At 41.8% G+C, this 26,041-nt stretch overlaps 1 protein-coding gene across 3 annotated transcripts in view; it reads left to right on the plus strand.

The window, feature by feature from the left end:
* LOC133425111 (intermembrane lipid transfer protein VPS13B-like) overlaps window positions 1-26,041 on the plus strand; it is a 362,452-nt gene that overhangs the window by 222,251 nt on the left and 114,160 nt on the right. For all 3 annotated transcript variants that reach the window (XM_061715807.1, XM_061715794.1, XM_061715800.1), the window contains 3 exons: window positions 17,548-17,751; window positions 23,609-23,735; window positions 24,964-25,107. In XM_061715807.1, the coding sequence (XP_061571791.1) occupies window positions 17,548-17,751; window positions 23,609-23,735; window positions 24,964-25,107 (475 nt within the window). The remainder of the gene's footprint in view (window positions 1-17,547; window positions 17,752-23,608; window positions 23,736-24,963; window positions 25,108-26,041) is intronic.

The following is a 26,041-nucleotide window of genomic DNA, read 5'->3' on the forward strand; positions in this document are numbered from 1 at the left end:
CACCGTTGCGGGTCTTGAATTCCAGCTTGGACCTTCTTTTGTGTTTTCCTCATGCTTGTACAGGTCTTGTTTTGTGAGCCCTCAATACACAAATGCATTTCATTATTTAGATTTTTTTTTTAAAGGAAATGCGAACAGATGGAAAACCTTACTTCTTTTCCCATAACAGCCATCAACGTACACCTAACGCATTTCTGATTGAGCCTTTTTTTTCCCCCATTTTCTTTGTGTGGAAATGTGTCATTAACACCAAACTGTTGGTGAGAACAAACCAACTTACTCTTCTGGTCTTTCAGCTTGTTCATGTATATGCTGATGTCATTACTGGTTTTATGGGTCTGAGGCGAATTTAAGTTTATACAGCAATTCCTTTTGTTAATACATGATTATATTAAAACAAGCTCTGTTACAGTGTCTTAAAGGCAAATGTGTAATTGTCATAATGAAGTTCATTAGTCAGTCTACACTGTTAGGGATGAAAAAGGGCAGTGGCACTTAGCCATGACAGTATGTTGAACCCGAGCCATCAAGCAGAGTTTTATAATCTTCCCACCCTGCCGTTGAACGAAGCCAGCCTGGTAATTGGCACAAAGGATTTCATCAACGAAACTGGCTCATTTAAATCACAAAAACTATTCTTTATTCATTTTGTGTTCTGTTTGGATTTGGGAGGCTTGGAAAAAGGATACATCCATTAGAAATGATTAGAGCTTGATCATGCAGCTCTCTCGGTGTCTCATGCTTTCCTTCAGCCTCCATGTTCTCCCTCTCGCCTACAGAGAAGATAAAATAAGCTCGGATTGAGGGTCAGCCAGAATAAACATTGCTTTTTGTCATCCCAGCAAATGAAACACCTGGTGCTGGTAAACTCAGAGGAAATATTTCACATTGCCTTGACATTCAGGATTAATGTAACATCAAATTGTTTTAAAAATGGGAAAAGACACTGCCCAGAGTAAATCATACACCCCTTTTTTATTAAAGTTTGCCCTGGAATTTACGCTTGGAGTCCGACAGGATAGCCGACGGATGACACTGGGAGTGGACTCAGAGGGGATCGTGTTAAAAAATCGTCCTCAAACAGGATTTTGTAATGTGCCCCGGAAGTTTAGATTTAACCGCTGGATGCCGCTGAGGCAGAGCAGAGGCTTTTCTCCACTTCAGCTCTTTTTTGTTTTTGTGGGTACAGAGATGACAGAAACATGTCTGATTCCTCAATCACAAGGCACACATATATATCTAACGTGTGAGCTGAGGGGAACACTTGGTATGTGTTTGCACAGCTAATATTTGGAGAGCTGAATGGAGGAAACCAGATGAATGTTAGTGGATTTGATCTTTGATCTGTGAAGCACAGTACCTGGCTGCTGTCTTCATTCATGCCTGCCATAATATGAGCTTTTCTTCTCTCGAGGGTCTGCTCCACGCTGTCCAGGCTTACAACCAGGCTTTTCTTTTTATACCCAACTACATGGTGTTTAGAAGAGATTATAACAACTAAAATGGGTATCATTTTTGAATAACGTTGTCTATAACTAAGTACAAGTACTAAGTGCAGCCACCACTATATAACATTTAGAGCTGTGTTTGTCCACCAACTATATCTTGGCAGTGGTGTAAGATAAAGAGAAATCTAACAGGGACGCTTACATTTATTCTTATGGGCAATTTACAGTCACCAATTAACCTAACACCCACGTTTCTGGACTATGAGAGGAAGCTGGAGTACCTGGAGAAGACCCAGGCAAGAGAACATGCAAACTCCAAACCAAAAGAATCCTGCCAGGAGCTGAATCAGGAACCTTCTTACTAGGGCTGCACGATTAATCGTTAAAAAATCGCGATCTCGATTCATGCTTGAACGCGATCTCATTTCCAAATGACGACGATTTAATTTTTTTTTTTTTTTTTTTTTTTTTTTTTTTTTAAAAAGATGGCTGCATAAAAAAAGGACTAGGCCTATGTTCTAGGTTGTTGTAGTCCTGTCATGGTCAACTATCATGTTGTCATGTTTGTTATATTTTGTTAATGATTGTGGATTACATTTGGAGAAACATCTACCTTTCTCATCACCTGACACATATTGCACATAAATATTGTTAAAATTGTTATTGTTAAAATTATTTAAAGACAAGATAGATGTTTATTGTTTTTATGTTCAATGTCAGCTGTTACAGCAAAAAGCAGCCAGAGGAATAATTTGTTGCCTCAGAACTACAGGATCTGTTACAAGTCCCCTTTCTGAAAGGTTGTTCAACTCAGGGAGGAACAAATATTGTTCAAAATTGTTATTATTGTTTAAATTATTCAAAGGTTTGTGTAAAGAAGACAAGAGATGTTTATTGTTATTATATTTTTGTTCAGCTGTTGCAAAGTTAAAGTAATAAGTGCAATAAATTTTATATTGGAAAAAAATCGTGAGAGAATCGTGATCTCAATTCTAAGCAAAAAAATCGTGATTCTCATTTTGTCCAGAATCGTGCAGCCCTACTTCTTACTGTAAAGCAGCAGTGCTAATTACCAAACCACCACGCTGCCCTTTAACTAGGACAACACGAATGATGATTAATATCAATGTGCATATGGATGTATAAGATGTTTGATGTGAAAATGTAAACTTGCATGCACAAAGAACGGGAAGGGACAAGAAATATCTGGAATAATTTGAAAATGATGTGTTGTGTTAGAAGAACCAGAGCAAAACTGAGTTGGTTTCTAACTTTAGGTAACGAGTGGTTTTAGTGCCGTAAAGTTTTCCATAACTAAACGACAAATGGCTATTTAAGAAGGGCGTATTTAATGGACCCAAAACAAAGCTGACTGCTCAAAGATCAGTGGTGAGGATGGGCTGTAGAGTGTCATACTACACACTCATTAACAACACTGCATTTTATGGTAGGGAAAGAAGATAAATAGTGAAATGACAGACGGACCTCCGGAGCAGTTGATTCCTCGAGTGAATAAACCAGTGTTCTTGCGTACTACCAGAGATGGATAAAAGCAGCTGCACATAAGTTATCACTATTATCAATCTGGCAGGATTATGGCTTTGACATCCCATCTGGAACGCCATCACATGTCTGGGGTTGGATGCCACATCCAGTTTTGGATATGGCATCCAGAATAGGCTCTCAGTCAGTTATCGCTGAGTTGAACTTTGTAACTTTTAGTTGGTAATATTTAGTGAGGAGCAGCTCTTAGCAAGACTGACTGTTTGGTTTTCTGTATTTTTTTCCGCAGTAAGTTGGATTCACATTTTGTTTGTAATCTTTATTTATAGGCGCAGCAAGGGCCTGGATGTATCTAGAGTGGTTGTCTAAGGTTATTTCTGGCTTTTGTTGATGTAGGTCTCTCTTTTGAGAAACCAGAATGAGTCTGAAGCCGCGGTGTTGAATCATAAAAGGGTGGATCACCCACCCCAGACTGTCCATGAGTTGCTGCTTTTAGTGGCGCACAAGTGTCTCAGGTTGTTGCTCAAAAGTCGGGGTAGAAGAGAGAGACGGTTAGGCAGACTGGAGTAGTGTCTGTACTGATCAATGTAACGATCTGTCACTCTAATAGGACTGATCGTCCACAACCTGGCTTGGGATAAGTGGCAGAAAATAGATGGTCGGACATTAAAATCAATCCTAAACTCTGTTTTCTGGCTAGTTAGTTTCCTGCCTGAACATAACAAAAGCCATGCTCAGGAATACAAAATCTATTTGCACGATGGCAACGCTGAAGGTGTTTCAACGATGACTGGAAATCATATAATTCTTGAGATCCAGCTGTTTTGCACAATCCCTGCTGCTTTGATGTGCTTATCAGAGTTTAGTTGAGCTCAAGCCTCAGCTGTGAAACAAACCAAGGAAACGTGTGTGGTGGGGGTTTGTTAGACTGCTGGAGGGTTGAACCTCCAGCACACTGCTGTTATGAACAGTTCTTATTGGCTTCACACCACCTTTTCAAGAAGCTTAAGCATGACAAAAAACAGTATTTTCAAGAGCTACCACTCATCTCTGTCATGTTTTACACAACCACAGAAACTAATTAAACTAATTGAATTTGTCAAGGAAATGTAGCATGTAGTGTTGAGAGAATGTGACTGCACTAAGCAGATGAGGTGGTGTAAATGACAAATACTGCATGCATACCAAGGTTCTCCCCATTATTGCTGTGGGCATGTCTGACTCAAACCATGACGGACACTTAAGTATGCATCATTTCTTCATGACAGCATCCAATCACAGAGGCAGATTTTTTGTTTCATTAACTGGATGTGATCCATGCCTGAAAGGCCCGTGCTTCTCCTTTATCTCTCTTTGTGTTCTTGTAATTCTACGTATCTGTCATTGGTGAGCTTCTCACCGCAGATCTACACTTTAGCCGGCTCTTTCTTGTATTGCACTTGAGTCTGTATACAGCATCATGTGTGCTATGTTGTGGTGTCTGCTGACTTCTGTGTACAGCCTGTGGTTCATTCCATAAATGTCTGTGGCCTCTGTGATGTTATTCTCAGGCACTCTGCTTTGTGAGAAGATTGTACCACAACACTTGTATTTCTCGGGCTGTAGTTAGAGGTTTAGGGGGATGGGGGGGGGCTTCTATGCATTTTTATGGTCTTTTTATGAATTTGACTTGAATCAATGAATAAATATATAAATAAAAATGGAAGAAGAGAATGATACTAAAATATTAAGACTCACCACAGAAAAATCAAACGACCAAACCACAAGTTACTCTCTTTCTGTTGGGAGAGCACTGTCAGTCTGTAAAATGATGATGGCACCTTTGAAGGAGGGTGGATTCATGTGTGTGAATCCGGATATTTTCAGATGCCACGCTTCCGTCACTGAAACTGCCAACCAAAGTTTCTTTGACTACTTGGATTTCCATCACCGTCATGTTTGTTATCATTCACCTCCGAAGATAAATTATAATGATTATCGCCTCCTTGGATCCAATTTGTATCTTTGTGCACAAAAGTTAAGCGTTATTTGCTGAACAAAATTGTGTTGGACATGTTTAACTATTGCAACCACTCTATTAACGTGTGTTTAGGAGATTCCTCTATGCTATCGTAGATTTCAGACTTTGCTCCAAACACACTCAATATCTTATTAATATGAAACAGTCCAACTTTTCCTTTTCAATCATCATTTATTCTCAAGACTTGTCTTGGTCCTTATTTGACTAAAAAACTGTAAACTACGTTTTCTGTTCTAGAGTATCATATTTTGCTTTAATTGCTTTAATTTTATCATCATCTTGAACCTTTTCGTGCCTGCACTACCAAAATCAGCAAAGCGTGGATTCGCTCCATGCCCTGATCATGTTTCATGCAGGTACGGCGTATCTCCATGGACTGTCTGAGAGCTCAACATCAGGTTCCTTTCTTCCAGAAAAAGTGTGGCTTTTTTATGAAAACTTTCACTTAGAGCAGTCTTGCCTGTGTTTGCCTTTCTTCAAATTGTATGCCTTCATTGGACAATGATGTTTGAGCTCCGTATGGTTTAGTGTGATGTATATAGTGGGAGCAGAAACTAGTGTTCCAGATGGTGTTTGCTCCACAACACCCACCAACCTTCACTGACTTCAGTGTTTCATTTTTTCTCACGCCGCGTTTCCACTAGCCGGAGTCTAGAGTAAACATGCCAAGTAGGAACCTCTAACAGGCCGACTGTCTTCTCAGCCCCATCAGCCAGCATGTCTCCATTACACTGTAGCGCCACACAGCAGCAGAGACGAAGAAGAACAATGCAGCAAAAGAAACACGCAAGAGATTAAAAGAACCCACCCCAGCCGGACCTCTATATTGGCGTAATATAGCAACAAGATCTGAGCCGACTCACAGGTCCATCTATCGTTTTTTCTTGTAATCTCCAACTTCATCAAATGTACTTTTAGCAACACGTCTCTAGTCCAAATGGGTTGTGGTCACATGGTATATGTTGAGTGCTGAACGTAATTTAGAAATCCCAGTGAGCAGAGAGCCACGCCATGAGGTTCCTGCTGGCCGGCCTGTACCTACTACAGGAAGGTTTTTGGCCCGTAGAAAGGTTCCTGGAAGGCACTTTTGCAGGGCCGTTGCTGGTGATGCACCAGCAATCCGGTCCCACAAAATCTGCCCACAACTCCCGCCGGTGGAAACACGCCTTTAGTGGCACTTCCTGAAAGTATAATCAGTTGTATAAAACCACTTTCTAACATTATAGATTATTCAGACTTTCACCATCACAGGGGGATGCTGTTTAACCTTAAAAATGTAATATTTTGATAAATGTCTTCACTGTTTGACAATAAAAATGGAAGCAATCATATTATTCAGGTAAAATCATTATTCATTGGTTAAATAATAAAACGTGATTGTTTTTTAGAAAGGGTGCTCTTTTTTTTTTTTTTAAGTTTTTTAAGTTTTTATAACTTTATTTGTACATGGTTGACTCCTTGTATTTAGTTGTATTCGTGGGTGCCAGTAAAACTCCCCGGGACTGTATTTTAGCTCCCATTTTCAGCCCCACTGACTGCGTGCATGTTAAAGAATAACTGCATGATTTCATTCCCATCAAATGATAAAGCTCTTTTTCTTGTTATTTATAGCAAAAATATGTAAGCATGGCACTTTATTTGCACACATTCTGTTCAGCTGAACTCATTAAATTTAAGTGAAGCATGAGTCATTTTTCAATGCAAAAGTGAAACACCCAGATTCCTAACCATTGGCTTTGCCGCCCTCCACCCCTCCCCGCTCGCTGCGTGTTGCTGTTGGAAGCAGCACGGAGATCTGCTGCCACACAGGCAGACCTTAATTCAGAGCTTCCCGGAAACTCCTCTTTTGTTTTGGCATGTTGCTGTCAGTCATGTCGGGGTGTAAGCTGACAGAGGCAAGAGGGATCACCTCTCAGCTGTCCTTCACACATAAAAGGGCCTGATCCTTGGGCTGACCGCACGGCCACAGAGCTCCAGCCTCAGTGGTTAAACCTCAGTGTGTCTGTGTGTGTGTATGTGTGTGTGCGCGCGTGTGATTTTGAGTATAAATGGCTCGTCCTGAAGCAGGATACGGGGGTTCTAAGAATACACCCAACCTCGGAGGCTTCGTGCTCATCCTCAGTGTGCAGCGCACGTATTGTACCAGCGTTATCCAGCCACAGTGATCGTGTGTGTCCATGTGTATGTCTCCGTCAAACTCCATTCATGTACATTGTTGTCTATGTCCTTTTTTTTGCGCCCAGCTTTTGACATGTTGACGTTCAGGCATCCTGTATGGTTGGTTTGAAGTTGTAATTGTTCTTACTGATGAGTGGCCAGTCCCACAGCAGTAGTGGGGGCCAGGTGAACTGTTGATGGAGCAGCACTTTTAACTTAAAAGTGGAAAGTTATGGGAAAATATCCAGAATAGGAAGCGATGCACAGTCAAAACTGTGGTAGTATTTATCAGATAAGTTGTACAGTATATACCCCCTCATTATGCACATTAAGTGTGTTTTTGTAGGCAGCAGATTATACGTTTGTGTTTGTGTGGTCCATAATCTCTTACAAAAGAATTAAAATCATAATTTGGCCCACAGCAGAGCATCACACCACAGAAGAGACCATATAAGTCGATTTCAAGAGGAAAGAAATGTGCTGATAATTTCAGATGTCCATGTGTGAAGCCACAAACTTTTCTGTGGCTCCTGGAAGCCAGTGAGAAACCAGTGGCATAATTGCCTAATGCTTGTGTAACAAGAGGCACATTACAACCCCAGGAGGCCCAATGCTTGGAAGTACCAGAGGCTGCACTGCAGCGTGCTCCCGCTCCCCGTGATTCTCACTGTTTGTTTGTTGGTTTTATCCATCCATACAGGGGATGTCAAAAATCATTTTTAATGTGTAGTATCGGCCATTTCAGTACAAAAGATGGAAAACAAAAGGTGGTTGAGTAATCTTTCCACTACTGTGAATTCACCTTACTGTAAACCGCCTTTTCTGACATGCAAATAAGCATTTTTTATCAATTAATCCTTTTCAGTATGTTCTTATGCCTTTCTTTAGTAAGATTGCATCAAATTTCTTCTGTGGTGTCATTAAAACACATCTGTTGCTAGTTTGAGTGCCACGTCGCTCTTTGATCACACCAAAAGCACATTCCTGGTTTATTCCTTACCCACCGTTCCGTGGACGTTCAGTTCCACGCCCGTACGGTACACGAGATGCCCCGGTTTGGCACGTCTTTGGTTTCTTTTCATCAGATCAGGACTGGCATGGTTTACAACAGTGTTGCTGAAAGACTATCAGTCAAGTGACTTTGGTTGCAGTTCTGAGGGAAACGTGAAGTCACTTGTAGACAGCTCTACTGTGGTGGTCCCCTTTCTTGTCTCCGTATCCCGTACAACTTATCCCGTACACACAAACACATAAACACACCAGCCATCCAATCAACACACTGTCCCCATTTGTCACAGCTCCTGTTACGCACATGTAGCAGCACAACACTTATTAATTAAACTAGATATGCTTTGCTCCTGAAGCAAGACCTCCTTAGCAGTGATGAGCAGCCAGCATTTAAAAACATAGCTTTGCCCCCTTGATATTTTACCGTCTCCTCCTTTAACAGCTTAAAGGGTACTGAAGAGCTTTGAAACTGTTTTCTTTCAGAAGACAGTAAGCAGATGTCTGAGGGGAGATGTAGCGGCAGACCCGGCTGATCAGCATGTGTGTTACAGGCAGCACAGGGAGACGAGAGAGTCACACAGAACGATATGCACAAAGAAATATATCTGCACCCTGGAACACGTGTCCAAACACTGAACCTCACACTAATTGAGCGCACCATACATGTTTTCATCAACCACAACTGCTCTGGAGAAGCCAATCAAGAATACTTCGGGGCTCATATCTGTAATTGTGTAGTAGCGTACAAGGCGATGCAAAGAATGCAAAGAGATTATAATTATAAAGTCTGTGCTTAGAGGACAGACTATTTTCTTCAGCGATTTGCAAATTGTTGTGTATATAAAAAAAATGACAAGTAGACCCCTTTGTTCTTCTCTTCTCAGAAATCCTTTCATCATGTGAATTAATGTTTTTTTGCAACTAATAAAGGATGTATCCTTCATAGCCGAAACGTAGGTGGGCCTCTGATCACAAGGACATGCTGTCCTCCTCCTCAAGCCTTATAACAGGATGTTTCTTCCTACTTTCTTCTAACTGTGTAGTTTTACTCTCTCCTTTCTTCGCTGTCCTGTTCTTGAAACAAAATTCCCTCAATTCTCCCCCATCGCATCTCTCTGCACATATGTTTCTCTCTCTCCTGAGCTCCCCTCTTCTCCACAGGATGTTTTTGAACATTTCTCTACATCTGCTCACTTCTGTTACTCACTTCCCCCTTTGTTTGGGCTTCTTGTTGCTCCCTCTCGTCTGTCTCTCGCTGGTCAGCTAACACAATGCTGTAGAGCATTTCCTGCCACCAGGGCTACAGGAAAGAGGCAGCGCACAGCTCTGTTTGATGTGCCATCTCCTCTAATTCTTTACACCTGGCCTGTATTTTGGACAGATTTTCTATTTAACAGAAGCAGCGCTTGTTCCCTTCCTTCCTCCATCATCACTCCATCAGTTCATCAGTGTCTCGCTGCAGCATGTTACATTCAGCATGCTTTCCTGTCCTACTGGCTTTCTGGGCCTCTGCAGGGGGCGTAAACTCTGGAAGCACGACGTTTTTGTGATCTTTTTCTCTCTAATGAAGCCAAGCTTCAGTTCAGTTTCCAGCTCCAGAGAGAAGCTGCTGAAGATCTCTTTTTCATGGTTTTGATTTCCTTGCAAATTATTATAATGTCCCATTTTTTTTGTCTGTTCCTTTCTTTCTTTCTCTCTCTCTCTCTCTCTCTCTCTCTCTCTATCTGTCTCTTTCCCGCATCAAACATTTTCAGCGCCTGCAGCTGTTTAGATGTCAGCATGGTGGTCAGAAGACTTGGCTTTCTGTTATTTGAATGCTATATTTTTACAGCACTGTCTGTTTAGATTTGTGGTTTGTCAGGAGCCTGGACTGCAGGGGCCACTTCCTCCTCACCGCTCCGTTGTCTCTGTAGCAAAACATAGACTGGCAAAAGAGGAGAGGAGGCAACAAAGGCTTCTGATATTAGGGGAGCTTTAATAGATATGAGATATATCCAAAGGCCTGGCCCCCAGAGATGATTTCCCTTCATTTTAAAATTAAATGTATAAAATAAAATAAAAAAGAAACAATCCACACCGTGTTATTTTATCAACATGAGAAGTTGAAGCTCTTTCCACAACATGCCAAACCTCCAAACATATCTACAAAACCTAATTTCAATTTAGGATCTGGCCTCGTAGTTAGATTTTCTGTTTTCATGTATTTTCTTTTTCATTGTGACGCTTCGCTCCTGGCCTCTAAATCGACAGCAACGCTGACAGAACTGGATAACCACAGAAGTCGACTCCACTACGTCATTTGCTAAGTTAGAGGGCAGGAATGAGGGAAACTGCCATATAGAAATGTCACTTTTTATAAATACATATGGAGGTCTGGATGGATTTGAGATCCGCTTCATAATTATAAACACTGGCACCACAGTCATTCACAGAGGAGGAAGAATTAGCTGGTGTAGGAAGCATGTGTGCCCCAGATTATTGTAATTATTTTATGCTGTTTTCCCTTGCTGACATAAAAGTATTTGAACATTATCTTGTGAGAACGTGAGCGTAGTCCTGCAGTCTTGGACCTTTTAAACAGCCCTCAGAGCCCGAGCTCCCTCTGTGAAGCATGCGATTGAAACAGAAGTTATAATTCTGCAGCAGCAAGCTGTTATGTTGTGTGGATTTTGTTTCATTTGGTCTTTTGTTTGCTGGAAAGACATTTGACTTGGAACAAAATGTGATTCAAGGTCAAGGCAAACATTAATGAGAAGGACCTACTGTTTTTGCGATCTGATTACATGTTTGTTCAGCCTGTCTGCTCAACCTGTAGCCTGCGTTAACCTAATCAAATGTGGCCATCATTTCCCCGACTTTGTTTAGGAAAGTTTTTATTCTTTATCCAAAGAAGGATTGGGCCTTGATATGTAATCTTGTTGCTTTAAACATTTGTCAGAATTCAATAATTCCTGTAAACAACATGTAATCAGCTTTAAAGCGCTCTGCCAAAACCCCCCTTTGTTTTTTTTTCAAAGATAAAAAGAGCATCTTCAAAAGTGCATGCATTGGTCCATATTATAAAGTAGCTTGGTAAAACTAAACCATTTAATCAATATCAAGAGGAAAAACAGTAGTGGTTCATGCTGTGGGATCCATAAAATGAGCCTAATTTTACAGCTCTATAAAACACTCTCCTTGCAGGAGCACGAACTGAACACATGTGCAGGATTAAATCACCGGGAATACGCCGAAATTTATAACCATCTCCATTTTAAACTTGTATCAGTGGAAATGTGTTTACTTGTTGTTCTTTGTTTGTTTTGGGGGGTTTTAATGTCTTTGTTCAGGTCCTAAAGGCAGGCTTTTGGAAACGGGCTTACAGTTCTCTGCAGGTCGTCTTTCAAGTGTTGCTGCATGGAGTTCCTGAGAGCTGCTGCATGCATCGTCATGCGTGCACTCGCAACTGCCTTTTCCATGTTTTCGGTTTCATCTCCTTCAATCAAACTAGAGAAGTTGCTGAAGGACTTGCCAGAGACGGATCGGGAATCCTCCTCCAGCACCGTGATTATTTTCCTTTGGTGTAAAAGGTGCAGTGAGCTCGGGCCTGTTGTACTTTAGCCTGATGAAAAAGACTGAAGACTAGCCAGATCCTTTACGATCCCCTGCCATGTTTCCTGCTGCTTTCAGTTTTAAATAAGCTATTAAGCACATGTGTTGAGCAATTAATTAAAGATAAGGACCCCTTCAAATTAAAATGGCAGTTGGATTACATCATTGTAAAACGGCTCAGTGGGGACACAAATATGGTTTGAATCAGTGGTCTGAGGAATTCAGCAAGGCTATCCCTACACACCTCTGCATCACACCCACTGCTAAAACCCTGACATGTTTTATAAAAGCACATCAAGTCTATTACTCCTAACAGACAAAGTGGTTTCACAAACCCACTCTGTTTTGTGGTGGAAATGCAGATATTATAGAAGATCTCAGACAAATTGATTCACACACACACACACACACACACACACACACACGCAAACCTATCAGCAACATTCAGCAGCAGCTAAAGCTTCATTTGTTCATAAATGAGGATCCACGGTGCCTTTTCAGTAGATCCGTTGCAGATGTACCTACTGTATGAAGGAATCCAATGAGTCAGTGCCCTTAAAAAGCCCATGAATTACTGTCCCTGTTACCCAGGAATGTTCCGTGCTTAGAGCTACATGCGAGCAGAAGCAGGGAAGAGCGCGGTTGAAGCTAAACAGACCAAGCAAAGTGTGTCCGTGCATGTGTGTGCGAGCACATGTGTAAGGCAAAGCAGAACAGAAGCAGTAGGGATGAGGACAACATCTGTGCATTTCAATAAATGACACTCGCTATTCACCAGGACAAACTGCAGGAGTCTCCAGGCAGAAATACGAGCATGAAATTACATCAACATCCTGACTGATAGCTGGGTGATATTGTGATGTATACAGCTCTGAAAATAGTTTATGATATAGGAAGATAACCATTTAGTTCACTGTGTGATTTCAGCAAGCTGTAAATCATGACTGGATGATGAATTATGGAATATGTAGGCTGAGGAAATTCCAGGCAATAGCTGTATATAACCCCACCATCCCAAACATTAAGGTCTGATGCATTAAGGTGATTCTAAATAAGTTCATGATGAGCCCATAAATTACTCTTGCCAGACTGACAACTTTAACAGGATTGCATGGAGTGCGCGTATTACCCAATGTCTTCATGTTTAGCTCAGACGGTGTTTACGACTGTGTAACTTCACTGACATATAAACTGGATGGGAGATAAATGAATCCTGTAATTAAGATATGTTGAAATCAAACTCCAAACACTGAGTTTTGTTTCTGTAGACTGTGTCACTGTAAACACAGGCTTGTCTTTCTCCGACTTGTTACTATCATGTACCACTGTCAAGAGAGTGGTATAGGATTGAGCTAATCCTTGCTTGTATTGTATATAGAAGTAATAGTTTCCTTCGAAGATCTGGGGTAAATATAATATAATTGTTCAAGTATGAGTGTCTTTAAAGTGCAATCAACCTAATGAATAACAGGCTTCTGTTGGGAGAAGCAGTGAAGATGAGTAATGCAGCTGGGCTGAGAAAAGAATAGATGATGAAGCTTTTGCTGTGGGAATATATCTGCACATCAAAAGCAGCTATTTCTGTTTATTGTATATTTGACCAGGGAGGGGGAAAAAAAATTAACTACAGATTCTGAATTGTTGAACTTGACTTAACACACCCGACAGAGCTTTGTTAAAGCCAAGTATGACAAATTTCAAACATCGATGCAGCTTTGTCGTCTTGCATATGCTGTTGTTTTGCTGCTTTGATTTGGTCTTGTTGAAAAAGGACGAGTAATCAAAAATCATTTTAGCTGCAGTGGCAAAAAGTTCCTTCAGTAACCGGGTCTAGTCGTCTGTTGACTCGCCACATTTCACAACAACGTCTCCCCTCTCACTCTGGGATCCGCTTAATGTTCTAATTGAGAGCCTTAATTACTATAATTGGTAGATGCAAATTAAAAGTAATTGGTCTTGACTGGAGTCGTAAATCAACAGCTCAGAAGTTGCTGAATTTCTGGCAATTTAGAGCTGACCACCATAGGTAGAGGCGCTTAACTTGCTAAGCAGTTCCAAGTTTCATGAATCATAATACATCTGAATTCCCCTTGGCACCCGCACATCCCCAGTGGGACTCCACTTTAAGCCGCCGGGAGTCGTAAGCTGATTGAGAAGCCGCGGTGCAGCTTATCCAGAACAGAAATACCATGAAGGAGTTACTAATGGTTTTTAGCTAATAACATTTGGAGCCAGAGAAAAAGAATATCAAAACCCAAATTGAAGGCTGTCTCATTTAGGATTTATGGATGACTTTCTGCTGCTCTCACACGAACACTTTGGATGTTATTCTCATTCAGCTTAGACCAAATGTCATGACGCGTCAGGACATACTCATTATGGAGCATCATTTTGGTTCAAACACACAGTTGAGGCTCATTCAAGACAAAATACACGGATCATTCATGAAATATGGAACATCTGTGTGCAAAGCTAGTTTAGTTTTACTGTGCTGAATTAAGCCTGAAATCTCAATGAGACTTCTTCTCAGTGTGCAGGTTCTATCACGGAGGCCAGAAGCAGTGGGCCCCAACCTCTTTCCACACACAGGCTGCACCTACACCCACATGCACGTACCCGGTATACACATTTACATATGCTTTCGCCTCTGTCGAACATGTAAGCAGACGTGTATCGTATGTGATTATTGAGGAAATGGGGTGAAAAACAGGCCCGGGGTTGTGGGTTAAGGTTGCAGGTTTCAGAGTGACGAGATCCAGAAGCCGGCGGCACTTGGTATTACCGCGGTGCTTCCTGCCCCGCTGGCCCAGGGCCAGTGGATAGGGATCGGGTGGAAAGTGGAGGGAGGTTGGGAAAGGTGGAAGAGCGTTTAAAGCTATGGGCCATGATACTCAGCCTCGCAGCATGGTGAGCCTCAGCGCAGCCCACTGCTCCCACGTGGCTACCATTGGGCCCTGAGCCTCAGCCAGATCCCACTGCGGTTTGTTTTACAACCTTGAACCACAGTTAGCCTTCAAACCCTTGGTGTGGTAATCAGGCTCTCCCAATATTCCACTTTCATTTTTTTTTTTTTTCAACAACGCTTTGTGCTTATTTACCCCTTGGCTCTATTTAGTGTTATACTTTATTTGTGTAACACTATTTATGTATGTTTTACTATATTTTTCTTCCAATTCCCTCTTTCCAATCCTACAAGTTCTGGATGCTGTTGTATATACACACACTCAACACTTTAATAGGTATAGCAGGTGTATCTAATAAAGTGACTGGGGAGTGTAAATATCTGTTAATACATTTGCATTAGCTAATGTCATTATTAACTGGTGTGTTGCACATATGGCCAGGGGTCCCTTCTTGGATACTGTTTCCAGTCAGCACACAATCCCAAATCTGCTACACGTTAAGCCAATCACCCCTCCCACACATCTACTTAAAAACACAAATCATGACTGATGCTCTGACCAGCACACCCAGACACTCAAAGAATGCTAAACAGAGGAGCATAACATGTAATTAATCGCCCATTTGTAGATTTGTTGGAGTATTTTCTGTTTAAACACATTTGGGGATTCATTATTTCTCTGTAAGTGATGAAACACCAATAAGTGGTCCATTCCAATAAGTGTTTTCTGAATATACAACACTGGCATCTCCTCACTATTTTGTATTTAAGTAAGGTGGAGGATTTGCCTTTGGGTCATAATAATGTTAAAACTTTGGATTTATATTTCAGCTGTGATGCAAAATCAGCCTGGTGGCTTTTATGACTCCAACTGGGTTTCAGTTGTGTCAGAAAAGGGAGATTGTTTTTTCCTTTTAATAATAGCCATGAATGGAGTTAAACAGAACATTCTTACAGCTGAGCTTTTGATCCATTTTTACAAATAGCAGAATTTTGTCGTAAAAAATAATGTTTATGTGGTCTTTTCCTGCAATTAAAATAAGGTTGGCGCAGGAACAAGGGCAAAACTAAGTACTTGTGCTTGAGGAAAAAATCCCCCCCACTATCACCATCGCCACCACCACCACCACATGGTCTTCCTCATCTGTGAAAGCATGTCATTTATGACTTATTTTCATTTTCCTCTACATTTCCCACATTGAAAGGGCAGGCAGATGTCCCATAATGGCCTGTGAGACCCAGCAGAAGTGTGTGTTCCACCTGCCCTGCTCTGTATGTTTTTAGTTTGTCCTTGTATATGGTAGGCAGAGTGAGTTCCCTGCTTCTCCGAGGCATTCTCTGATTCTTTTTGGCCAAGCAGTGTGGTCTTCACATGACCAATCAAATATGTCAAACCACCAGTGTTTTCCCCCCACATGTACAACACGAAAATCTGGCTCCAATTATTATTGCACCCCAAGGGGAACTTCCAAAATTCCTCCCCTCCTCATTTGTCAGAAATGAAGCTCTCTAGTTTCCTGCGATTTGCTGAAATATGTCTTTTGATATTAAATCACACCGTTTTCCACTAACTGCATGACCAAGACAAATGTTTATCATATTTATTTATGTCATTGGAGATGACCCTGCCGCTGAGCAATGGAGAGACTTGGCTGCAGACTCCCATGTTATGTTGATTAGGGTAAGAGAGTCTCCTAAATAAGCTAAAGTTAAGAGATAATTTGGAAAGCATATGAGGTAACTGTGGTTTGTTTAATGTGAAAAATACAGTTTAGGGTTGGAGACGGTGATGGAGGTACTGTTACAAAAACCCTAATGAATCTAGAATGACACATCCCACCCAAATCTTACAGGGCTCTTAGTTTGATTTATATTATGCTCTGTTGATATATGTGGTTCCAAATGTTGATTAAGGATCTGTTTCACTTGTTTGTATGTCAACAAATCCAGCTAAATCCAGTTATACACTTCTGATCTCCCTTTGCCATATTTTTATTTTTTTAAACTCAGCGCTTATTGTCATAACATCGTGCTCTGGAAGAGGCCTTTCTCAGTGCGGCCAGAGGAGGGAAACGCTATCTGAAAATTGCTACTGACGTTGCCGAAACAAATAAAAACTACCCATGCTGCCACTACATCTGTAGCCATTTCTAGCTTTTATTTATACCATTTAAGCTCTCATTTGAATTCACTTTCACAAATAAACATATCATTACGGGCCAAAAGCTCTGATGTCATATGCAGATGTTGAATTTTGATTATCCTTTTTGCCTCATGAATCTTGTCTCTCAGAGGTATAACAGGTTACATCACTCTCTCTTGGCACCGACGAGGTGGCGTTTGCTCACTTGACTGTAGTTGTTCTCCTGCAAACGCAGCACTGCCGCTGCTGACGTATCTTTACATCTCCTTTACCCTATTACGGTTTGTGTATACTGTAAAAGTCTTGTGTTTTTGTAGACGGAAATAGAAGGCAAAAAGCAATAAAAGCCAGAGTCTGGAGACTACTGTGCCGAGCAGCCAGAGTTTAAATAATGATCAGTGCCAATGATAAGCTGGCATAAAACTGATTTTTATAACAGGCAAATGATTTCACCTGAGGCATCTGAGGGTATATATCCAGAGTTCTGAGGCTTTGATATAGTCATAAATCATCAGGTGAGAAACGTGCAGTAAACCACTGAACAAGCCCGATGCCTGAGCATCTCTCAGTGTAACAGACTACCTGGACTACTCATGTTCCTCGCTGTTCCTGACTGTACAAAGTATAGCTTGCTCAACAGGACTGCTATAATGGAAACATTGGAGACACTAGTGTTCACATGTGTGTGTCCGTCTTGGATTTTGACTTATGATATTACTCAAATTGGAGGAATAGCATATTAGGAGAGTCACCCATGTTTCTGTTTTCCCTGTAGACGTGCGCTGAACCTTGGCATCCTGCGTGACCCGGGCTCAGAGGTGGAGGATCGTCAGTATCAGGTCGACCTCCAGTCTATCAACATTGGAACTGCTCAATGGGAGCAACTCAAGCCGGACAAGGAGGGACTGGCAGGAGGCACGTCAGCGGAGAGCGAGAGGAGCTCCCAGAATCCAGCGCTGGAGTGGAACATGGCCACCAGGTCTGCACACTCATCACTACATTTTTACAAGCTAACAGTAAGGGAGAGACGCTAGATAATTTTTGTAATGGGTTGCAGTTACTCTTTCTTTTTTTCCTCCATTGGTACTATAAGTCCACCCCCAAGAGGCATAACCTCACTCTGATCTTCTCGTGAAACATTGTAGCCCTGAATCTTTGCTGTGTGCATCGTCCTCCATACTTGTCCTTGATCCAGAAAAAGCAAAACGACATTAATAGGAAAAGAACAAACTTCTGGTTGCAAAGATTACAAAAAAGGGAAGAGAAAATTACACCGGAAGTGGGATTTCTGTTCTTGGGTGGAAATATGTGGACTAGACTTGAGTATTTATGATCGATAAAACTGTGTCTTTCCTATTTTTTTATTTTAGCAAATGTTTAAATAGTAATTGTTCCTGGATTTGATTTGATTATTATTATTATCATCGCTATTATTATTTTAGACTTGATCCTCAGTGTTGTCAGGTTTGTTGTCCCATGATGTCTCCATGCACACAGTTGGTCTTAATTTTGCGTTGGCGTGTAATTGTTCCGGCATCTCTGTTTTTCGGAAATTATCTGCATTCGCATTCATTACTACAAAGCTGAAACAGCTAAAACAAGGACACATGTAGCAGCCTGTTTGGCACCACGTCCTTTTTCCCCTCATGTTTTAGGAGGGACCAGGCCCAAAAATCACAGAATCACAGGCAGTGTGTCCACAGTTGTTCCCTGGCAACTAAAAATAAGCATCATGGATGAATACGTAGCAAAATCAACACAGGGTGAGTGAGACTGTGCTCCCGGGTCACCGGGGCTTCAAGTGAAGCTTGCAGGGATGCACACAGCTTTGTCACAAACACAGCCACAGTTAGGTGCTCTCTACACTGCAGGTACATACTAACAATCATACATACTTACTATTCAAACAGATACTGGCTTTACTTTGTCTAAGACCCACATGTGTACAGATTCTCACACACACAAATACAAATGTGATGCCTCTGGAGCCCTGCCAGGAAAGAAAGACTACTGCTGTGATACTGATGCTTCGGCCCTCAGCTCTCTGACCTGCAGTAAGACGTTTTATTGTGAAAGCATGTCGAGATTTATGTAGAGGGAGATCTTCTTTTTTAAACTCTTTCTCCCCGAGTAGGGTTTTGCTACTGTACATGTTCTCATAAAGGCAAACAATGCCTGCAAAGCACTTAAGCCTGAAACTCTCTACCAATCATTTACTACCTAAGAAGTCTTTTGGATGAGAGGTGAAACATCCGAGATGAACAGAGGTCCCTTTGCCTTCTTTAATCATGGAAATGGAAAGTACACCCCCTTTCAGTTCTAAGGTTTTAAATAACAGGAGATAATAAAAGTCACCTGGTCCTCACCGGGTCTTAAAACGCAGTTAACCCAACCTCATTTGTATGACACATGACATATTACATGACTGTCATGATTTATTTTACAAAACAGTGACCAAGTTCCAGATGATCTGTGTGGAAAAACCAAGTATACCTTTTCCAAAGGAGTATACTGTTTCCAGAGGAGTGAGGAGGGTGAGGAGCAGGCAGGTGTTTTGGCAGTTTTCTGGTGTGTGTGTGTGTGTGTGTGTGTGTGTGTGTGTGTGTGTGTGTGTGTGTGTGTGTGTGTGTGTGTGTGTGTGTGTGTGTGTGTGTGTGTGTGTGTGTGTGTGTGTGTGTGTGTGTGTGTGTGTGTGTGTGTGTGTGTGTGAACACAATTCTGGGAAGGAAATCCATCACTGATGATCTCTGACGCAGTTATTGCTATCCATAAATCTGGGAAAGGTTATAAGGCCATTTCTCCAGAGACAGAGATGATACATGATTTTATAAGAATCAAGACACCTGTGGACACTTCACACAGCATAGTGGTACAAACACCTCATGTGTGATGGTTTGGGTTTCTTTTTTTCAGCCAGATCATGAACTCATGGGTTTACCAAGGTATTATGGAGTCATATATGATTTTATATGTCCGACATTTAAAGCTTGGCCTGAAAACGGATCCTGCAACAGGACAAGTCCAGACCTCAGACCGATTGAAAGGCCTTGGTTGGATTTCAAGACAGCTGTGCTTAGACGGATGTTTGCATTTAAGACTGGACAATAAGTCCTTTACAACAGTGGCTGTATTTCAACAATTACCAAGACTTGACCGACTTAAAAATCTACATGTCTACAGACATGTAGTCAGACGAGCAAGGCCTCCAGTCAGACCTGTGTCATGTTATACCCTCAACCCCAGGCTTCCTGCCTTCTATCCTGCTGTGTCCGCTACAGTTTTAGCCTTGTATGTCAAAGTCCTCGTTTGTCCTGAATTTCTCCAGCCATTACACTCCAGTTCTGTTGGAAGATGCCCCTTTTGTGACAGACATGGACCTCACAAAGTCACTCTAACAACTATGTCAGAAGCTACTGTAGGTGAGCAAGGTGCTGCTGTATGTCAGGGACTTTCACTGGGTTTTGCACAGCTTTGTGCAATTACCAAATAAGAATGTAAACATAGAAAAGCATCAGTAAGAGTGAACTAACCAAAAAATAATTGGAAATTAAATGAAGAAACTCCCAGATTTAATTTGCATAAGCATAGTAAAGAACCATATAGTCATATCAGCATGAATAACGATCAATAAAGTGCAAAAAAGGAATTTCAAGATTAAAAAGAAGAAAGGGAGAGAACAAAAACAGGCAGTTATGAGACTTTAATTTATGAGACTGGTAGGTGGTTAATTATAAAAGTACTTTCAGAAGGGCTGCCAGATCTGTTAGTATTTTTTTAAATAAGTCTCCCAGACACAGTCGTAGTTCCTGTAGTTGAAGGTGGGTCATAACGTCTGTCACCCCCCAGCTGTGAGGAGGTGGGACCCCGTCCTCCCACTTGAGAAGGATGAGTCTGGCTGAAAGAAACACAAAGGACACGGCTGATTACTGGCGTGGCTCGTCTCTTCTGGGAGAACGCCCAAGGTGGCAGTCCTGGGCTTGGCTGTCATTTTCTAACCGCACAGCTGAGATACTGCTGCAAAAACTGAAGACCAGAAAAGAGCAAATGATTGACATGAGAGAAACACATGGGGCAAAGGGGCAGGAACACTGAGACACCTCCGCAGGTGGAGTCGGTGTCAGGCTGGATCCCAGAAATTAAATCAGTGACTTTTGCACTCTTGTCAGTTGCTGACCGCCAAATCCAATCTGGCATGACTGTAATTCTTCCTCTCGTGTGTTTTTGATGTGGCTAAAAGGAGGGAAAGGCAATCATCTGCAGAGCTGTTGGGTGGAGAAGATGTAAAAGATAAGAAAAGCTTTTGTACAAACTTTCAACTTTCTAAGTATTTAAAAAAAGTGTTACTTTGGTATATGAAACAGGTCAGCAAAACGGGATTGTGACAAATAGGCGTAAAGGAGATTGTGTGTTTATTTGTAAAATGAATCCTAAACTGTGCCCATATACAAAGGGAGGTGCAGGACAGACTAGTAGTGAGACGAGATCAACCGACCCGAGACGCCAGTCAGGCCCATTCTCCTCTCTAAAAGAGAACGTGACTTCATCAATATCGGCAGCCCTTTTTTAAAAGTGACCTGTGAGATTTTCTTGTTCTTTACTATGTGATTGTGTGGAAGTATAAGCGAGGCACCTCCAGAGGACATCTTTTCTTTCTTCCATTAGATATGAACATGCGCCTCGTCCATATTGTCTAAAAGGGTAATGAAGTGAGATTTTGGGCTCACACTTTAAATTTCACAGGATGCTCAACTTTCTGTACTCATAGCTTAATTGTTGTAACTTAATAGGATGACCTGACCTGCGGTTAATGACTTTGTCACCTTTGTATTGGCACAGTGTTAAACTGTAAAGTTCACTTGGGTTTGACAGTAACATGTTAATGTTCAGAACATTTCCTCTTCAAGTATCCAGTTTTAAAAATGAATTGTCACATTGTTTCAGATTTGATGTGAATTCTGTTATTTCCTCTCAGCTCTTCTCATTTTTATGTCAGCAATCGGCATCCGTGCCTCCGTGTAGTCGCACTGGGAGAGTCAGACTTTCTGTTGTTGAGGTTTTTGAATTGCTCTGTAATTCTGACATTTAGCCTCCCAACAAATCACCCAAGGTGGCTGTGGTCGCCTCCTTTTTTGCTGCAGCAGAACTGGCAACGAGAGGCCCTGTTGGAAAATGGGCTTTTCTGTAGTACAATGTGCTGCTTTCCAGCGTCCGCCGCCACCACCGAGTCATGACTAAACATGTGATTTTGAATGTTCCAACACGCTGAGGAAAGGGGAGTCAAGTTCACAGTTCTACTTGTCTGCTGCAATCAGTCGCAGAAATATCCCACCTTGGTTTTAACAAGTTTTGACACACAACACTTCCAAAGTTCACACCTTTCCCTTACTCCCTGCATTGATATACCCCACTCTCCCCTGCTTCAAACCCGTGCCGTGTTCGCTCCGCTGCGTCGTGTGTTCAGTTCCAGTAGTCCCGGATATGCAGCGGTCTCAGTTTGCATCATGAGGTTTTGTGAGGAAATTCCAACATCACGGATCAACTGACAGGATCTGTCCTCGTCACAGTTTGCAGTTGCTGGGCAGGAGAGACCCCGTGTTAGGGAGCTGTGAATTCCCCACACCGCCCCTTCCTTCAACCTTTCTGTGCAGGCCTCTCGTTTTGTTCCTGATACTCATATTTCAGTTTGCTGATAATACTGCGGTGAATGAAAGAAAAACCACTCATTCCAGCTTTTATTGTGTGTGCAAGAAAGGTGCACGCACAAAAACACAAACACACACACGTCCAAAGATCTCCAGCCCAGTCAGAGGGTCCTATATTTCTGGTAAATGGAGTCTCACGCCTCCTAGCTTAGCTGGTGAATGATAGCACCTGTCCAGTGCAACGAGACGCTCATTGTTTCAATCCTTGTCTGAGGGGAGATTAGGCAACACCGATCGGCCTCACAAGATCAGATCACAGATCACAGATCAGTTAACCTCTGAATTAGGCCCCTTTAACTTCATACGCATACAAATGTGTCAGAAAATAATCCCTTAAGGGCACTAGTAATGCACATTTGCGAGGCAGAAGTGAATATGATATTGGTTCTGGTTAAGTTCTGTACTCAAGGCCACCTAGAAACTAGGTCCTTTATAATCCCGGCCAACTATAAATATTGGAAGCTGTACGGTTTGATTGTTTTAATAGCAGCAGATGTGGCAATTAACACCACCTTATAAAGTCCTGTTGTATATTTGTTTTACTGCTAACAAATGTTCCCACAAATATGACTTGATTGTGGGAATGAACATTAGTGAAACAAAGAGTTGATATGAGAAGGTCTCAACTTGATCTTGTGTATACAATTAAGGGGTGTTCCCAGTGGAGACTTGTCAAATAACATCTCACTCTGTAACCTTATGCAAGCTTCCAGCTAAACTGTTTCAACCAGAAAATTAAGGGAAAAAGGTCTCTGCTCTGGAAATCTATCGCAGATCACGCCTGCAAGTGAAGATCAATTCTGAAGCCTCTTTTCTTTCGAGCGCAGCTGCATACTGGATTACATTTAAAAAGTCAGAACAAGTTTGAAATGTGTTCCTGCTTTTCAGTTGAGGGCACAACAATAGCTCGGTTGTGCACGTTTTGTGGTCTCGCCTGTGTTGTGTTGAAACGTCAATCCTTTTCAACCGGTAACCATAATATGTTATAGGTAAATAAAGGGAGAGGTATTTCAGGGTATCAGGGGTTGATCTTAATGTTGGGCTTTCGTGCATAGCCCTCTGTTCCCAGTAAGAGTGGATATGTACGTACAGAAACCTGGACTCTGAAGCGTCTGCACGTGTCTTTCTATCCAGTATCAGGAGGCAGCAGGAGCGCAGAGCCATCCTGACACCAATCTTGACTGACTTCTCCGTCCGCGTGACCGCTGCTCCTGCCATCATCTTCAGCAGGAGCCTTTCCCCCGACGGCGGCCCACCGGAGGTCTGTATCACTGCAACGGACGTACAAATCTCTTCTCTTTTGTTAAAAGTACTACATTTTCTTGTACTATTAAAATGCAACAGAGATTTTTTTCTTTAATGAAAGTTTGTGCAACATTAACAAGTGTACACTGTGACTTTTAAGCTTTACAGGAGTTGGCCAAAGACAAAGATGTCTTATTAAATTCATCCAACGCTTAGTTTTCTTCCATGACTGCTTGCGTCCTTTGACCGTGACGTGTTCCAGCCATGACTGCAGCGTTTAGTCTTACTGCTCTCATTGTTCCCTTAAAACTAGAAATTTATCATGTTGCACTTGTAGCACAGAAAAGTATAGAGCAAGTATTTATTATTTTCCTTTAACATACAGTAACATACTGGTTAGGCATCACTCAGCCTGTCCAGTACGTAATGGAGGTTTTTGACCTCAAGAGATCAAACGTTTCTGCTTGTACAGCTGATGTTTTCTGGCACGGCTCCGTGAGACTTCCTGCCTCTTTGATGCCTCGTCCGATCACACTAATGTGCCCCTTGACAATGTGTAACAGCTAATCCATAATTCTTACTGAGAGAGAGACGTGCATGTACGCACACAATGTTGTTACCCACTCTGGAGGCTCAGATTCAGTAAAGACATCAAGTGTTTATAGCTATATTTGCTCATTTATGGATGTCATGTACTGTATTCATTCTTAATTTTATATTTTGTTTTATGTTTTATTAACATCTTAATATGTTAAACACTGTTAAAATCACTACTGCGGCTAGAATAGCTACTTTTAATGGCGTCATTAGAGGGAATGAGTTATTGTGAATCTAAATGATATTTAAAAAGAAAGGAAAACGAAAAGAAACGGTCACAATAAAGTTAATATTTAATAAAATAATAATCCAAATGACATTCCACCAAGTGAAGCTCCATAGATTTGTGCGTCAGTAGCCGGTACCATTGTTGGTCGTGTAGGTCTGGTCCATGTGTGTGGCTCGGTCCTCGTGTTGGTGAGTAATGTCCTGTTAACTGCAGCCTCCTGGCTGAGGTTTACACTGTTGGCTGTGGGTGGGACCCTGGAGGGGACCGAAGGATGTGATGTGAACACAGAACTCTAAGAATACACAACTTACGAAAGAGAAGAGCACTGAAAGAGGCCACAAACAATCCTCATGTTGTGTTGAGTACATTTCCGGCTCTGTCCTCCCACCTCCTCCCTTAATCCTGCTCTCCCTCCTAGGAGGTGGTGGTGTGTGGCCACTCTCTGGAAGTGAACGTGACCAGCAGTCTGGACTTCTACCTCAGCATCGCCCAGGTGCAGCTCCTGCAGCAGCTCCTCCGGGACAACATGGTGGGCATGGAGGCTCCAGACAAAAGCTCTGAGGTACAAAAGCCACATGAACACAAGCAGAATCAATACAGTCATCAAAAATATGCTTTATATCTGTTCCAAACATTAGTAATGTGCTGCTCTCTAGATCATTCCATCTATGTCCCTAATCACTGCCTTTATTTTACAGTTAATGGCTCCTACATTTTTAAAAATGATTACAATTCAGCATTTTAACCAATTATTTAGCAGCGTTTTTGTAGTTTTACTGAAAAAGTACATTAAAATGAATCTTCCTCTAATCCGTCCCCAGCGATGACCCCCTGAAGATTTTGGGTGAATCTCATACACTTAAATATTTACTCATTGAGAGCAAAGCAGCTCTCTGTTGTGGTATTAGTTTACTGTTCTGCGCTGGGCTGCAGCTTTCAGGGCTCTTCCTATTGTTTACAGGACAAGGAGCTCCCAGGCGCCATTTGCCCTGTCTGACTGCTTAATGAAGCTTTCTAATGGAGCACAATATAAAAATATTTACCAGCTGTGGTGAGGATGGGAGTCGGGGACAGGAGAGAGCGAGGGGGGGGGTTCACATGAAAATGAGTTGACAGAGTGATTGTACTGTTATCTCCTCTTGAGATTCCTTACAGGAGGATATGTGTGGAGTGGATGACTCGGTTTCCCAAACATGATGTAGTTTGGGAAAAGAGATGAATAGGTGCTGTGATCACACTCGGTTACAAACCATCATGAATTCCCATGATATGGTTGAGTGGAGTCTTTTCTCCCAACAGGCGAGTATTAAAGTGTCTGACAAGAAAGAATTTAAGTTTAGTAAACAACTTGAGAGAGTTCATCCGGGTCTGGAGAGGTTTAGCAGCTTCTTATGGAGATCCCAGAAGAGCGGCAGTTTTGAAAGTAAGACAATACTGATCCAAGAAAAAGTCCAAATCCAACTAAACCGTAAAGGTGCCCACTTGCCAGTAACTGC

The sequence above is a fragment of the Cololabis saira genome, chromosome 3 (assembly GCF_033807715.1).
Source record: "Cololabis saira isolate AMF1-May2022 chromosome 3, fColSai1.1, whole genome shotgun sequence".
Classification (NCBI taxonomy): domain Eukaryota; kingdom Metazoa; phylum Chordata; class Actinopteri; order Beloniformes; family Belonidae; genus Cololabis; species Cololabis saira.